We start from the raw sequence: 18,207 nt of genomic DNA on the forward strand, positions 1-18,207 counted from the left end.
CTTCCTCATGCTGAATAACTGTGAAGCCATAAAGCCTCAGCAGCTGATAGCAGGGAATAAAACCAAGGCTGTTTTGCTCCCACAACCAAACATACCCAACCAGGCACAACTTGACAATAAAGGTTAGAGCCTAAGTTCCCTGTAAGCTGCATGGCAGCGCAGCAGCCTATTTAGTACTGCGGAGGCACTCAGGAAACCTGCCTGGCCAGGATCTGCCACAGCCAGGGGAGGGGCACCCCTCTTGCTCCCCCTCCCCAGCCCTGGCCCAGACCGGCCACAGCTGAGGGAGAGGTGGGCTCCAGCCCTGAAGCTGCTGCAGCAGGGAGAGGTGCCTCTCCCCCGCAGTCCAGGTGCTGCTGTGGGGAGAGCTGGTGGGAGTCCTCTCTCCCTGCTGGAGCACCCTCCTGCACCCCAAACTCCTCATCCCCAGCCTCACCCCAGAACCCGCATCCCCAGCCCGGAGCCCCTTTCCACAATCCAAATCCTCCCCCCCCCCAGGAATTTTATTATGTGCACCAACATGGAAGTGATGTGTCACATTATTGTACCAATATGACACATCACATCCATACTGGTGCACATAAAATTTATTCCATATATGCGTGGGAAAAATTAGAGGGAACACTATTAGAGCCACTGAAGGACAACATGAAGACACTCAAACATGTCAGACTCCATCCAGTAGAGTGCAGACACTAGCGATGGGCAGAAAACAAGAATTCTATTTCATGAAAAATACTGGTTTCAGAATTTGTTTTCATTCCATACTGGAAAAAGATGGAGACCTTTCAAAGTTCTTCCACAAGAGAAACCACAAACAAAAAGACACCTCTGAATCAGACAGAGCATGGACTCAAACCTGGGTCTCCCAACTACAGATGGAGGAATTTTTCTAGGAAAGGTTTTTTAAAGATCAGAAAATGCCAATTCATTGGGAAGGTTTCTGAGGTCCAAGACAAGAAGGAGTTATCGGCTATGGCCTCCTTCCCAACATGGACCTGAGAAACTTTCTTAATGAATCAGCATTTTCTGATTATAAAACCTTTCCTTGAAAAATTCCTCCTTCTCTAGGTGATACACCTAAAATAGCAAGCACTATATTACAGAACAGTACCAAGCAAAAAGAATCAGACAGGAAGATTTAAAGAGAGCAAAGAGTCCTTACCAAAAGGCAATTTTCTAGGTTGTGAAGGAGTGCTGATGTCAAGCTCCAAGATATAGCTCATTCAGCACCAGATCTGTTGGTAACACTCCCATTAAGAGCTCTGTTTTATTGTTACTGCAATTCTGAACTAGTTTGGCTCTAACTTGTCTTTACAGTATCCCACTCAAATGAAAGACTAGGGACCAGATTCTATCTCAGTTACCAGTGTTAATCAGGAGCAATTCTAGCATACTGAGAAGTATTTTTTGCTTTACGATAGTACAACTGAGATCAGAATCTGGCCTAGTGCTCTTCACCCCACACCCTAAAGAGTTTCTAAGCCAAATTTTAAAAAGTACAACACAACAATTCACCCTGCAAAAAGGCTGCAAGGATTTACACTGTATAGAGCAAGGGATTAAAAAAAAGAAAAGGAGTACTTGTGGCACCTTAGAGATTAACCAATTTAGTCTCTAAGGTGCCACAAGTACTCCTTTTCTTTTTGCAAATACAGACTAACATGGCTGTTACTCTGAAACCAGGGATTTAAAAAGGAGTTTATTAAAGGTAGCTCTTCTTAAATTGGAAAATTCTGTGGGATTTTCTAGCAGAAAACAACTAACAAGTGTCAGCCAACAACTGCTCAAAACAGGAGAAGGAAAAAAACAAAAAACATAGGCTTAGGCAAGCTTAAGCCTTAGCTGTTCTTTCATACTCCAGCCCCTAAAGACTTAAAGGCTATAAAAGCATTACTGTGGTGGTCTGAGCCTGACTGAGTTATTGTCCTATGAGCATTATACTGAAATTCAGTGCAAAAACCCCACAGCAGGTCTGCTGATAAAATGAACTATTTGGAAATGTAACAGGGAATAAGACAATATACAAAACTGGTCTAAACACAGTGGGGGAGGGAAGAAAGTGCCCCTAGGGTGAGTGGGATCCTGCTGCTTTGATTGTTGCTATACAGCAACAAAGTCCGCAAAGTCAGTAACTGACTGTACTGCAAACCCACTCCATTCATCAAGAAAGCAAACAAGCCAAGCAACAACCTAGTAAAAATATTTTAAATAACTTGAAGACTCTTATTCCCATGAAAAGCATATCAGGCAGTCCGCTCCTCAAGACCTGGTGCCTTTCACTGGTCCTTGAGGCTTACACCATTTTTTTTAAATCTTGAGTTTTCACAGTTTTATGTCTCTCTCTATTCCCCTTCCTGTGTTATTTACTGGAAAGTTGCAAAATTAAAAATTTAAGAGCACAGGCCTAATTCATCACTGGTGTGCAACTCCATTGACTACAACAGAATTACACTAGGGACTAGTTTGAGCTTTATTTTTAAAACACTACATTTCCTTTTTCACTAAACTCATTCAGCATTCCTTGTTTACGGGCTCTTTAGGGTAGTTCTTAGCTCACAACAAGGGTTATGGGGAACATGACCAAGCAAATATTGCAAATATTTGGGCTTGGCAGGATTTGATATAAACAGATAGATGTGGGTAAAGATCAGCTGACAGACAAATCGACAAAAAGATATTGATCAATAACAGTTGGTGGGAGTGCAGCCTCCCCTCCTTGCCCCTGAAGGGATCAGGTGTCACTGGCCTTGCTGCAATGCAGAGTCCTTGCTATCATGGACCCACTCCCTCATTCATGTGATAGTTGGACTGCAATGGGCTCACAGAGCTTCTGCAGGGCCAGTGACAATGGATCCCTGCAGGCGCATGGCTACTGTCCTGGCCCAGCAGAACAGAGACCCCGCAGCCAGGACTGTGAGGATAAAGCGCCCACCACAGAGGAGGCCACCTTGGTGCTGAATGGCTAAGTCCTCCTCCTCCTTCTCATGGCCCTAGGATTCTGCTCTACCATGCCAAGAGCGCAGGCTGCCCTTCCCCACCTTTTCCTACCCCTTGTGCCTGCAGGGATCTGATGTCACCACCCAACTACAGAGAGCCTCTGCAGCTCCACCATGAAGGCCCTGCTCACTCACTCAGCAGCCAGGAGTGTGGGAGCCATCCCTCAGCAGGAACTGTTCAGCAGTACCCAGGGATGGCTCCCACCCTCCTCCTTGCTTCCTGGCTGGGGGTCTCTGCTTTGCCATGCCCAGACCACAGCCTCCCCAACACCTTGCACCCCAGGTGTCTTGGGCCCCTTGGCCATACAGGGAGCCACTAGGAGCTGCCTGTACCCCGCTATCAACACTGCCCTAAACCCCAATCTTACACCCTACTTAATTTCCAGCAACTGTAAATAAGATAAAATTTTTATTTTTTAATAACAGTCACAATTAGGAAAAAATACTGAATCTTGCCAAGCCTACAAATACTGCATGGGATTGATTGATTAGACCTAACAAGACACTAATTTCAAGAAAATCTATTAATATTTGCTTTTCCAAACTTCTTCTACATACCCACCCACCCCAAAGGCTGTGGTTTTAGACCTACACTACCTGTTTACCTCTGAATAGTTGGCAGCCTTCTATAACAAAATCCATACATTCCTGGGCTTATTTTCAGAGGTGCTGAGCATCCAGAGCTCCCACTGAAGTCAACAGGAGCTGAAGCTGCTCAGCACCTCGGGGGGGGGGGGGAGTGGGAGACAGTCCACTGGTGTCAAAATATGAAGTAAAAAACAAACGAGGAGTCCTTGTGGCACCTTAGAGACTAACAAATTTATTAGAGCATAGGCTTACATGAGCACAGCTCACTTCATCGGATGCATACAATGAAAAATACAGTGGGGAGATTTTATATACACAGAGAACATGAAACAATGGGTCTTACCATACAGATTAACAAGAGTCATCAGGAAAGGTGAGCTATTTCCTCTACAGCAAACAGGGAAAGATTAAGAATGAGCTCTCAAAACTGGATACGCTCATAAAAAACCAACCTTCCACACAGGCTTCCTTGTGGCTGGACTTTACAAAAACTAGACAAGCCATTTACAACACACACTTTGCTTCTCTACAAAAGAAAAATGATACTAAACTACTACATGCCAAAAGGGGCCACAAGAGCGGTTCCCTTAACCCACCCAGCAATACTGTTAATCTATCCAATTATACTCTTAGCCCAGCAGAAGAATCTGTCCTATCTCGGGGCCTCTCCTTCTGCCCCTCCACCCCCACGAACATGATACAGTTCTGTGGTGACCTAGAATCCTATTTTTGACGTCTCCAACTCAAGGAATATTTCCAACACGCCTCTGAACATACTAACCCACAGAGATTTTCCTACCAACACTACAAAAAGAAGGATTCTGGGTGGACTCCTCCTAAAGGTCGAAACAACAGAATGGAGTGACAGAGTGCTTCCGCCGACGTGCACAGGCTGAAATTGTGGAAAAGCAACATCACTTGCCCCATAACCTCAGCCGTGCAGAACACAATGCCATCCACAGCCTCAGAAACAACTCTGACATCATAATAAAAAAGGCTGACAAAGGAGGTGCTGTCGTCATCATGACTAGGTCAGAATATGAACAAGAGGCTGCTAGGCAGCTCTCCAACACCACTTTCTACAAGCCATTACCCTCTGATCCCACTGAGGGTTACCAAAAGGAACTATACCATCTGCTCAAGAAACTCCCTGAAAAAGCACAACAAATCTGCAGACACACCCCTAGAACTCCGACCAGGGGTATTCTATCTACTACCCAAGATCCATAAACCTGGAAATCCTGGACGCACCATCATCTCAGGCATTGGCATCCTGACAGCAGGATTGTCTGGCTATGTAGACTCCCTCCTCAGGTCCTACGCTACCAGTGCTCCCAGCTATCTTCGTGACACCACTGACTTCCTGAGGAAACTACAATCCATCAGTGATCTTCCTGAAAACACCATCCTAGCCACTATGGATGTAGAAGCCCTCTACACCAACATTCCACACAAAGATGGACTACAAGCCTTCAGGAACAGTATCCCCGATAATGTCACGGCAAATCTGCTGGCTGAACTTTGTGACTTTGTCCTCACCCATAACTATTTCACATTTGGGGACAATGTATACCTTCAAATCAGCGGCACTGCTATGGGTACCCGCATGGCCCCACAGTATGCCAACATTTTTATGGCTGACTTAGAACAACGCTTCCTCAGCTCTTGTCTCCTAATGCGCCTACTCTACTTGCACTACATTGATATCATCATCTGGACCCATGGAAAAGAAGCCCTGGCGGAATTCCACCATGATTTCAACAATTTACATCCCACCATCAACCTCAGCCTGGACCAGTCTATACAAGAGATCCACTTCCTGGACACTACGGTGCTAATAAGCGATGGTCACATAAACACCACCCTATACCGGAAACCCACTGACAGCTATACTTACTTACATGCCTCCAGCTTTCATCCAGACCACACCACACGATCCATTGTCTACAGCCAAGCTCTACAATACAACCACATTTGCTCCAACCCCTCAGACAGAGACAAATACCTACAAGATCTCTATCAAGCATTCTTACAACTACATTACCCACCTGCTGAAGTGAAGAAACAGATTGACAGAGCCAGAAGAGTACCCAGAAGTTACCAACTACAGGAAAGGCCCAACAAAGAAAATAACAGAATGCAACTAGCCATCACCTTCAGCCCCCAACTAAAACCTCTCCATCAAATCAAGGATCTACAACCTATCCTGAAGCATGACACATCACTCTCACAGATCTTGGGAGACGGGCCAGTCCTTGCTTACAGACAACCTCCCAACCTGAAGCAAATACTCACCAGCAGCCACACACCACACAACAAAAACACTAACCCAGGAACCTATCCTTGAAACAAAGCCCATTGCCAACTGTGCCCATGTATCTATTCAGGGGACACCATCATAGGGGCTAATCACATCAGCCACACCATCAGAGGCTCGTTCACCTGCGCATCTACCAATGTTATATATGCCATCATGTGCCAGCAATGCCTCTCTGCCATGTACACTGGCCAAACTGGACAGTCTACGTAAAAGAATGGACATAAATCAGATGTCAAGAATTATAACATTCAAAAATCAGTCGGAGAACACTTCAATCTCTTTGGTCACTTGATTACAGACCTAAAAGTGGCAATTCTTCAACAAAAAAACTTCAAAAACAGACTCCAACGAGAGACTGCTGAATTGGAATTAATTTGCAAACTGGGCACAATTAACTTAGGCTTGAATAAAGACTGGGAGTGGATGTGTCATTACACAAAGTAAAACTATTTCCCCTTGTTTATTTCCCCTCCCACTGTTCTTGTAAAGTGCTGGAAATGGCCCACCTTGATTATCACTACAAAAGGTTTCTCCCTCTACCGCGCTCTCCTGCTGGTAATAGCTCACCTTTCCTGATCACTCTTGTTACAGTCTGTATGGTAACACCCATTGTTTCATGTTCTCTGTGTATATAAAATCTCCCCACTGTATTTTCCACTGCATGCATCCGATGAAGTGAGCTGTAGCTCACAAAAGCTTATGCTCCAATAAATTTGTTGTTCTCTAAGGTGCCACAAGTACTCCTTTTCTTTTTAGGGATACAGACTAACAGCTGCTACTCTAAAACTTACCAAGTGTGAGGTTAGTCTAACAAGACAATTCAATTGACAGCAGGATACCAAGGGAGGAAAAATAATTTTTGAAGTGGTAATGAGAGTGACCCATTTCAGACACTCATTACCACTTCAAAAATTATTTTTCCACCCTTGGTATCCTGCTGTCAATTGAATGGTCTGGTAAGACTAACCTCACACTTGGTAAGGCAATTCACATCTTTTCATGTATTTGTACCTGCGCCTGTATTTTCCGCTCCAGACATCTGCTGACGTGGGTTCTAGCCCATGAAAGCTTATGCCCAAATAAATTTGTTAGTCTCTAAGGTGCCACAAGGACTCCTTGTTGTTTTTGCTGATACAGACTAACACAACTACCACTCTGAAAAATATAAAGTGTAACTGTCATCTATGGTTTTACCCAGGCATATGGGTAATTTCAGGGCTACAGCCTACAGCTTTCTTTTCCACCAGTGTATTGTTTTAAACAATTGCCAGGTGTCTGCTAGTTCCCATTATGCTACAAACTGAAATCAAAACATGAGCCATCCTGAAAGCAGGTCTGTTCAAAACGAATGCACTCACTGAGCAACTGACAAAACAAAGTTGATGGATGCTTAACAGTTTGCTACCACTATGCACAGCTTGCCAAGCTCTGAAAGTGAAAGGTATTTTCCCCTCTAGTAGCATGTGCTCTGGGTATGGTCATGTTGTACACTGCAAGCATTATACAGTGTGCTGCAATGCAGGACAGATTGACCATCTGCGTGAGACAGCTTTGCACAGCACGAATCTAGCCACTGGCATTGATTCCTACTAGCTTCCTGAGCACTAAATTCACCCCCCAAAAATGTAAACAAAGTAATCATCAGTCCTGGAAATATTTGTATTACAATAAAAAGAACAGACCCCATATATTATGGTTGCGCCTGTACTTTGGGGCAAGTTGCTCAGAAACTAATTACAGCTAGAATGACTCCACTGGACATTTCTAGCATTTAATACCCTCAATTACACACTAAGCTCAGCAGAACCAATATATGTATAATGCATGCGAGGAGAGATCGAAGTTCAATGAAGGAATTTACTTATATAGTCAGCATTAAATTCCAATTAGTTCATAGCATTCTATGCACACACTGCAGGGAAGAATCCTCAAACTTTAAGGCAGTCTACACCTCTTCTCCCAGAAAGGCTGTGATTCCAGGCAAGCTCACAGCAACAGACCACGTACTTAACACCCTCTGTTACGGAAACCTCAAGCGTTCCCATTTCGGCACAAGGGCTCCAATAAGACAGCTAGAAGATCAGTATGTTCTCCAGAATATGTCCAACTTGTTCAAAAATTCACAAGGGGGAAAAGAAAGGCACCTGTCTGGTTTATTGTGGAAGAGACAAAAGAAAAGTGGCAGTTCCAACGGTACTCAGTTCAGTATACTCTAGGGCACAGGTTCTCAACCCGCGGCCCAATCAGCACACAGCTGCAGCCTGTATATACAAGTAGTATATAGTGTGGATGTGGCCTACATTTTATGTAGAGAGCTGCGTAATGGTAAATAGGCTGAGAATCACTGCTCTAGGGAGAGTTGAAATCTAACCTAGGTTTTCACCTCCCCACCAATCCTTCCCTAATAAATCAGAAGTTTCCCATCTCATAATAAAATGAGAACTAAACTGCTACTGTCCCTCCTCAAGAAAGTTAGAGAAAGGACAAATGCCACTCTGTAGACTCCACATCTTTTTAATCCATAATCATCTCTCTAGAAGAAACCTATCCCACCTATTAAAAAAATATACTCTCTAAAAATTTCTTCCCCATCCCATATGCATCTTCAAATGAGATCATTGCCATGTACAGACACCTCTCAAAGTTCAGGGAGAACAAACAACTCAGAACTCACTGATAGTTTCCTTGCTTTTAGAATTCAGGTTAGACTCCAATGGACAATAGCAATGATCCTTCTATACAGGGATAGCAAAGCCACTACCACCGCTAAGTATTGTAACAGGCAGCTGATGGAACAGAAAAGGATCATATCCCAATGCCAAGTGTTTTTGCCAGATCACTGCACTCTTGTTCTCACACAATCTTGATCACTCAACAGTCTAAGGAATATAAGAACAAAGTAGATGTGGTGTTATTTAATCTCTGAGGTATAGTCACCCTCGGGCTTCCCCTTCACTGTTCAACATTTTGTCTCTTCTGCCCTGCCTCTGTTCTGCAGCATAGCTCAGACTCCTTTCTGCAGCAGTTCCCAACCGCTAGCAGTGTAACTGGTACCTCTCTTTAGATCACCCCAGGTGCAGTCTTCCTGTCTCTAGCACATCTTCTATTGAGAGTGCAAGCTGAAAGGAAATGTAGAGGGGAGACAACACCATGTAGCTACAGGAACTCTTCAGCAGATCTACTAGTCTGAGCTCTGACGTGGGGCATTTATTTTGCCTTATGCTTACTCTGCCTTCTTTGAGAGGAAAGCTAGTCTACTGGATGGGGCACTGGTCTAGGACTCTCAGCAGAGTTCTATTTCCTTCTCAGTCACAGACTTCCTCTGCGACTTTGCACAAATCACTTAATGTGCCCAGTGCCTTAGCTCCTTGCATATAAAAACAGGAGTAATACTTCTCACAACACTCCTGTGAGACAGGAGATGACATCCAGAAGACTTGTGGGGTATCCAGTACTAGTGATGAACGCCATGTAAGACCTTTGCTGCCCTCTCCTCAAAGGCTAGTAATAGCCATTCAGAATCTCCAGAGAGACAGGGGCATGTGCAAGGAGATGGGAGCAGCTACTGTGGGCCTCCTTTGATGACCTCAGCTATTGGTGATGGTTTAGTGAAGGGGTCAACAATTATTTTTTGTCAAGGTCCAAATTTCTTGGTCAAGATATAGTCAAGGTCCAGACTCCAGAGAAAATAATATGAAAACAACAATGATCATAAGTAAATAAAAAGACTCCACAGTCCATTCAAAAGCTTCTGGCAGTCCAGATTTGGCCTGCTGTCTGCCTATTGAGTACCCCTGGTTTAGTGAGTCACACTTAATTCTCTGAACAGCAGACAGGCTGACCTGGCTTGCCACTTCTGCCTGATTCTGCTCTGTGAATACTACAATTCCTGCAGGAGGCCATCTACAGTTTGGAGCTGACGTGGCATTTACAAGCAAGGCAAAAGTGAACAGCGGATTATGCCCTAAGCTGGTCATGTCTTCTTGAAGAAAACTTCTTGAAGAAAACTAATCAGGACAACTAACAAGTCTTTACCTACATCTTTTTTTTAAAAGCCTATATTCGTAACAGACATTAGTAGGTGAACAGTTTTCCCTACTGATTTTACCCTGGATCAGCAGTGACTGTTTTGCTGTCTTACTGGCAGCTGCCCCTTACTTAAGACCTGTGTTACTGCACAGATATTAAATAGGAGCATACACAGATCTGAGAAACATGCCTGGCTCTAGCCAGTTAATAAGCTCTCTATTTGTTATTTACTCCTGCCACAGCTCCCATACCCAGAGCCACATGCTGTACCAATTCTCTTAAGCAACTGAGGGACAATTTCAAAGTGAAGAGATTCTTCAGCTCACAACAGTTTCAATGGAAACTGTAAGCATTCAGCACCTCCAATAACCAGACCCTGAGCTTTGAAGTTACTGTGATTACTGCTGCGGAGCAGCTCAAGGAATCTCACATGGTGCGGTGTACACTGCACCAGAGTTTTAAAATGTAGTATTAAGTTTTAATTAGAAGAGGGCACTCACCTCATCAGATTAAAGCAAGCCAAGTAAAACCATTGTCTGGAGTTACCAGACATGGATTTACAGTATACTGTTATTATTAAGTACATGTGCAGGCCAAAAACAGTTCTAAACTTAGAGTAAATAATGTACAGAAGCTGCTTTTAACTGTAAACGGAGCCACGTCTCCACACATAACAGACCTCACACTTGCCTGAAGTATTCTGAAGTTACAGTTATATCTCTCAAGCCAGCCAATACCCAGGTCCTTTAATTAAAGAGCTTTCCCTCTTACTCCAGATGATCCATCATTCCCCTGATTCTGCTTCACTACTTCAGAGGAGAAAGACCCTTTCAAACATTAGCCATCCCACCCAGCCACCAAAAGGAGAGGCTTTGGTACTGAATCAACCCACCTGAGGCTTGACACCTATTAGAGGCTAACAAGATCACAGACAAGATCATACTTCTCCCTACTGTTGCAGAAAAGGCTCATCAGTTCCTGACACTATCAAGGAAGAAGGCATGAACCTGGGGAAACTGAACAAAACCCCCTCTGTTCCTTCACCAAGATCCAAAAAAAGCAAACCAGGAACCAAGAACAGGCTGAAAGCAACAGCCCAGCTGTTCTTGACCTCAATTTCAAGCACCTCAGAAAGGAGAGTGATGTATGGAGAAGAATGTTTTCCAAATGGCCCTGGCTGTAAACAATGTATTCCCCACCCCCACTCTTTTTTTTTATTATTGTTATTATTAAAGAAGTTTCACTTCTCTCCTCCCCACCCTCTCAGGGTAACTTTCCAGCTTGAAGCAGGAGTCAGCCATTCCTCACGACACACAGTCTTGGATGCAAAGAACTAGAGCTGTATGCCTACAGTACTGAAAGTCCAGAGACAGACAGCATGGACAGTTGCCATTTCACATCAAGCAGCTGTCAGCAGGCAGCTAAGATAAATCTGATTACATGGAAAATGAACAGACAGCAGTAATGCAACATGCTTTCCTCAAAACATGGGTTAGGGTGCAAGAAGCACCCATGTCCGTGCTTCAAATCTGAGGAGGCTTGTATGCTCTCAGAGCTTCAAAAAAAAAAATTGTTTTTAAAGAGATGCTGTTATTCCAAGAAGTGGATCGTGATGCATTGTCCTCTTTATGCGGCAGAGCAGAATGAGGTGGGTAAGAAACCCTGCACTGAAATGCAGAGTTCAGATTCTCTGAAGGTGGTAGGAGTCTTCTCCCCGCATTCTGCAATTTAAGTGTTGCTTATCCTAAGCAAAGCTACACTGCAAGGAACTGTTCCTTTCCAGCTCTTTCCAGCAAGCATATTACGCACACTCTCCAATATAAGTAGGCTAAGGAACTGCTCCTGTGCACTGGCAGGTCTGAAAAGTATTGGGCAGACCACCTCACGGTATTAAACATTTGGGGATGTCTAGATTGTGCGTTTCAAGCAGATTTTGTGAAGTCCTGATAGATGTGAGGACAGGCTCTAAAAATCACTACTTGAGAGAAAACTCACAATGTAATTATGCTGCATTTACCTGTAAACAATATGATCACATCTAAGCAAAAGGAAAAAAAGGCTCCAAGTTTAATGATTATAGAATAGGGGACTGGGAGTCATGCACTTCCATGAGCGTTTTCCCATTTATAATCTGGGTGTAATACTTCCCTTATCTCACAGAGATACTGTGTAGTTTTATGAACATTTGTTATGCCCTTTGAAATCCTCAGCTGCAATGTGTTATGCAAGTGCCAGCTATTTCTTCTATAAAGAGGTCTATCTTAAAAAGCATCAATTCTTTCAGTATGAGCCCAATCCTGCAAGCAATTCATGCACAGAAATCCCACTGATTTCAGTGAGAATTCTTCACAAAGAAAGCTTGTAGGATCAGGCCCTTCATATCTTCCAATTAGAAAGTTCTTTACTAATGAGATAAATACATTGTCCATGTCTGTTCTGCAGATAAATTCCCCACCCTCCACCAGAATAATACATTTCATAACATCTGGCCACCAGTCAAGTGAACAGTATGGATCAGTTCAAACTAAGGCACGCTACTGTAGAGTACTTCATATTGTTGAAGTAACCAGAGGAAGGATTCTCCCTCAAAAAAAAAAAATGGATGCAAGTCTGCAGGAGCAGAGGCATTTTTATTGGCTAACAGGTAACTAAACAAAAAACAGAAAGGTGAAGCAACAGAGTATTACCAAGAAGAGTAGCAGCACCCTACCAAATCCTCCACACAGAACTTCTAAGACTAGCATGTGTTTCCACTAGAGGCAGACTGCTGCATGGTAGCCAGAGAATACAGGAGAGAACAAAGTGACAGAGCCAGGTCTGAGAACATGCACATAACAACTTTGGGGGTTTGGCCTCTGCAACGCGTCCCACTGCACGTGGGTCAGATTCATCCCTGCTCCAACTCCACTCAGATCAGTGGAGGAGATCTGTAACCATAATAAAGCAGCATGAGCTTAGCGTTGATCCAAACCACCCATTTGTAGTAAGGCACACCCAAATGAGTCCTTAACTAGAACAGAAGTGGTTAGTGTTCATTACTGCAGCACTCAGCTCTTCCCTGATGCCTCACCGTCAGCACCCTTATGGCCATTGACTAATATAAAAAATACATGCACAAGTGCCAGGCCCTCACCTCCATTCTCTCTCACACACACACACACCCCTCACCTCCAAAGTTAGCGAGTCTCCCAAGCCGTGTGACTGGCACCTTCCGCTCTCGGGCCCGTTCACTGAGCTGCATGATTGGGAGAAAAAAAAAATCCACAGTGAAACTCAGCTAGGAGAGGTTGATGCTACCAAAGAAAATAAGAACATAACTTATTTGATGCCTGAAAACCTTCACCATGCTAGAAATCAGCATCCCACAAATTCCACTCTAGGTATTTCTAGGGCACTGGTCCCTATAGCCTCTAGAAGCTCATGTTTTTCCAAGTGAACACAATGTATCATGCAAACTGAAGCAAACATTAAACATCTCCAGTGACAAATACTGGGGGAGCCACGGAGAGGGAAGCAAGAGGGATAAAAGGGTTTGTGTTCATGTCTAAGTAGCCCATGTCTATAGCTAACAAGGCAGCCCTTTGACCTACGTGATATAGTAGGGTCCATAAAACCAACACACCTTGCATTAGTGAAATTAGTGCTCCTGAAAGTTACCATGTTCACAGCACTATAGACTACTCCTCTAGTTACAAGTGTAGTACAAGCGCAAGCGGGTTTACTAAAAGCAGCCCAGGGGGTTAAATGAACTGCAAACCCTGGAAACATCTGAAGTGGGTTTGGAGAAGGAGAGAGCCACACCAATGATGGCAAATCTCTTTGCTGTGTGCTCTCTCATTCCACTATATTCTCTCCTCCCTCTTTCACATGACAGCATGGTGACCCGGTAAGCATTTGCAAGATTATGCCACTCCTAGGTAGGTTTATACTCTGGGGTAGAAGTGCAAGCTTCCCATATGCTATCCTATGGGCAAGCCTGACCTGGAGGGATCACACTCTCAGTTCAGAGGTTTTCAGCATATACTGCCCACTCAATCTTTCACACCTCTACTGAGATTGCCATCTAGCCAGTACAGTCCCTTCCAGACCAGGATGGATTCTTTCAAAGGACATTCCTTGCACTGCCAAAGCCTACAGCTGTCTGCACCTGCTCCATGTCTCAGTCTGCAAACTAAGAGTAAATATAGACCCTTAACTATCCTAAGCATTCAGTGGCACACATGTGACAGGTGAGCAGCTGTTAGTAGAGAACAATTCTAATTTCACATACACATTTTAACCATCCTCTGACAGAAGATGAATGGGGGAAGGGGGGGAGTGTGTGTGTGTGTGACAGAACAACATTGCATAGACTGAAATTAAAAACAAAACAGATACCATCCCCCTTCCCACCCACGTAGCAATAAGCCAAATTCAAAGGAGGAGAAGCAGTAGGAGAGGGTGAGAAAGGACGATTGTGTGGCTAAAGCAGAGGACTGGAAATCATTAATAAAAACACATACCATTTGCTTGTGAGGTTTCTGTTCTGGATCAGTTTTGGCCTGCCTGGCTTTATCAATATCTTCAGCTGTTAGCCCACTGACAGAGGAATGGTCCTGGTGAAAAGCCCTGTTTTGCCCAAAAGTAGCAGCAAAAGGATTTCCAGGGTCCCTAAAGCCTCCAAATAGCTTTGCATTCACTTTGGCAGAGAAGGGAATCTGCCCTGGGCTTGCATCTCCAATCTCGCTGAAATTTCTAAAAGGTTCATTTGTGGCGTAGCTGTAAGCTGGACCCTCTGTACCACTACCTTTGTGGGGCTGGCGTGGAAATGAGAAGTCCTTTGTAGCATTTGACGACTCTGGCCCCGAGAAATTGTAATCACTCCCAAAATCCTCACCGAGATCAGTTAAGTTTTCTTGCTGTTTACCCAGATCCTGCAAGTAACATAGGAATACGTCAGAAACCAGAAATTTAAAAAAACCCGCAGGACACCAAACAAAGATCCTCTCACCTGTGAGTGTAACTAGGTTGTACTGATTTCAAGGGGAGGTACTCCTAGGTATATCCAGTCAATCCCACATCATACACACAGTCTGGGTACTTGGGAAGGTACAAGAATTCTGGAGACCATTTATACGGAACACAGTACTTAGCTACTACAGCGATGGGTTCTATAGACCTGATGACAGAAATGATCTGCTATCATCCCTCCCCTGGTACTCCCTCACACATCACTCAAGACTTCAGTTTTTATCCTTCTTGCACTCTTCCCCATTATTCATAGTTTAGGTATTTTTACACCTTAAACTCTTTCAGAAGTGCTAATTGAATGTCTAATCATAGAGCAATTTAGCTTAGCCCCAAGTGGCTGATTCCACGAACAACAGAAAATAGTATTTCTTTAACCAGCCAGCAAGTTATTATAGTATTTGTACATTTCATTGAGAGCATGATTACTTTGTGCTTAAAGCAAGGGTGTGACCTCACAGCTAAGCTCAATGTGAGGTGTTGCCAGGCAAACTTTTCCAACCTAGTTCTGCCAACACACTTGGGTCCTGCCTTGTGATACCTACCTTGCTATTCCAGGTATCTGCGAATACCGCAAACTGATTGGCAGCATCAAAGCAAGAAACAGAGAGTTAATGAACTGTCTAGTGCCCTTGGGACTCCAGTTACCTGCCAATAGACCCTGTTGGTGCTGCTGAGAACTGCAACCAAATCAATGTTTTAATCATTATACAGTCAGGCAGACAGCAGCATATTCTAGGCTCTTACCCAAATGCTAATTATCTGAGGAAGAAATGCAGGACATAGCCCTTCCTGTTATGCAGGCAGGTCTCATGCAATTTCCAGCACCAACATTGACGGGGGAGGGGGAGGAATATCTCTGCAGGTTTAATCAGTGCAGCAGCAGCAACCCACCTCCCACCAGGGTGTGAAGTGAGCAAATTTCTTCTCTTCGTACTTAAGTCTTAAATAGTCAGTATTTGGCAAGGGCTGCAAGGAATGGAGAGAGTTTCATTTACTGCAGAAGGTTCTTTTTTCCATCTAGTAATATACATTCTCTTCTTCAGACAAGCCCCAGACTGCCGACCCATTCTTATATTCTTGTTTTGGCTGCAGCTACTAATACAATGATTCAGACAGCGAGCTGTATTTCAAGTCTATAAATACGATCTTCCACTTTTGCAGAGAGGTGCATAAAGAAATGCTATAGAAATTTGCCATGGTTTGAGCAGAGCTCTCCCTAATTCTCTCCTGCCAAAGCTGATCAGAACACAAAGTACTACCCTATTAGGCCCTGGGTCCAGAGAGATTGAAGAAAAGTTTTAAAATAAATATTGCAAACCTGGGATGACAAAAGGAAAACTAAGATTAAGGTAATGGCTGCCAAAAAGTTATTGCCACAAGCACCAACAACCAGATACACTTAGGGGCCTCTGCAGGTCACCAAAATCATGGCCAACTTCAACCAAAAATGACAGATTCATGGATTTTAAGGCCAAAAGGGACCATTATTATGAATGATCATGTACTCAGGTGTCCTGTGTAATGCAGGCCATAGAATCTCATCCAGTAATTACAGCATCAAGCCCATAACTTGTGTTTCAGCTATAACACACATTTTAGAAAGACATGCAAGTTTTGATTTAAAGACTCATGTCCTCCCAGGGCACTAAGCACCAGATTTTCAAGAGATGTCAGCACCCTGGAGCACTTATGTAAGTCTGGCCATAAGGATCACAATAAGAGCTCCTGAACACTTTTGAAAATCTGGCCTTTATTTAGGCTCCCATATGGGAAAATGGCACCTTTGAAATTCCAGCCCAATTGTGGGCACTGAACACTTAAAGATCTGGCCCTGAGTTCTTCAGAAAATACTACCTGCCATGGGGTATGGCAGACAAGTTGCAAAGCAGCAGAATTCCACAGAGGAAACAAGAACTGGCTAAGTGCTAAAGGTAGAAAGAAAATTCACCTTATACAAGTCCATTCTCACAGCCAAATGAGAGGGGTAACCATTGGCAACCAAAGTTTGTAAATATCTAAGTTGCTGAGCTTTTCCCTTTCCAATCTTAGCCAGACCTTAACTCTTGACAAGAAAGCTTTCAGTCCATAATCGGAATTCCCAGGCATTACCACAATACAAATAAGTTATCTGACGGAACAAAAAATTCCTACTGGATATTTATCTTCATGGAGAACATGATCTCCCATTTGCTTTGTGTTTTCCTACCACAGTCTCAAGAGTCCTCTAAACCTTAAATCCTCAGCCTCACCTCACAACTCTCTCCTGGGAAAAAACAAAAAAGCAGCCATGAACAGTAGGCCTCCCAGGTATGCCTTCGCACTTGGAACACACCATGCTGACTTTTTGTGCTTGAATCTCAGTACCTTGCATTGCTCTCAAAGGACTTCACAGTGCATAACTCATCCATATGTCAATCCCTTCACCTGTGCACAGAAACAGGAAGATGTCTGCCCATTCCATTCACCCAACTGAAAGACAGGTAACCCAAGACTCTGGTCTGGTTGTGGGCGAGTCACTCAAAGATGCTGTATTTCAAGAATACTGAAGAATGAGGGTTTTAAAAAGAAAAAAGATCCCCCACCCAAACTGTAAAATCAGTTTTGACAATATTGATTTAAGATAATTTTTTTCAATATTCTACAAGCTATCACCTGAATTTTCATGGTGTAGCGTTAACAATCCATGCCTCAGAATACCAGCAGACCTTGTCTATGTCTCAGCATCCTGCAGTAGCTGGGAGGACCCTATGTTACTCCTAGGGGAATTCTGTGCAGAATTTATGTCCCCTTTCTTTGCTTCCCGGCAGAAAAATGACTGACGGGGAAGCAAAGGGAAAAATCACAGAAGCGGTCATGCAACCCTCTACGGCAGTATGTTTTGGGTGACCAGGGCAGCCATCAGAGAGGTAAATCACTGTGGGGCAGGAGTCGGGACAAGGGAAGACCAGCTGGTGGCTCCTCCATGCACTGGGCTCAGCTGCTAGTCGTGGCTGGGCTAGGGAGGATGGGACTTCCTCATCCCCTGCACAGCATCCGGGGCAGAATCAAACCCACCTACAGATTTCTCCCCTGGCTGCAGGGGGAGGGATCCCTGTACAGGGAGCTACTCCTGCAACTGCCCAACCCCATGTACATCCAGACCCTCCTGCTGAGCCTCACCCTCCCCCCAAAATCAAATCAACCCATAAGACCCACTCTTCCTGCACCTAGACCACTCTGACAAGCCTCCCGTACCCAAGCCCCACCAAGCCCCAACCAGCT

The 18,207-nt window shown here is 44.1% G+C and overlaps 1 protein-coding gene across 7 annotated transcripts in view; it reads right to left on the reverse strand.

Moving 5' to 3' along the window:
* Positions 1–18,207, reverse strand: part of COQ8A (coenzyme Q8A) — a 124,540-nt gene that overhangs the window by 79,945 nt on the left and 26,388 nt on the right. For 5 of the 7 annotated variants that reach the window (XM_073338683.1, XM_073338682.1, XM_073338677.1 and 2 more), the window contains 3 exons: positions 15,489–15,521; positions 14,439–14,849; positions 13,105–13,171 (listed from right to left, as the gene is read on the reverse strand). In XM_073338683.1, coding sequence (XP_073194784.1) covers positions 13,105–13,171; positions 14,439–14,849; positions 15,489–15,521 — 511 coding nt within the window. Of the gene's footprint in view, positions 1–13,104; positions 13,172–14,438; positions 14,850–15,488; positions 15,522–17,598; positions 17,767–18,207 lie in introns of those variants that run through there. The other 2 variants (XM_073338681.1, XM_073338678.1) reach the window with 2 other exon arrangements.

This window comes from Lepidochelys kempii, chromosome 3, assembly GCF_965140265.1.
Source record: "Lepidochelys kempii isolate rLepKem1 chromosome 3, rLepKem1.hap2, whole genome shotgun sequence".
NCBI lineage: Eukaryota > Metazoa > Chordata > Testudines > Cheloniidae > Lepidochelys > Lepidochelys kempii.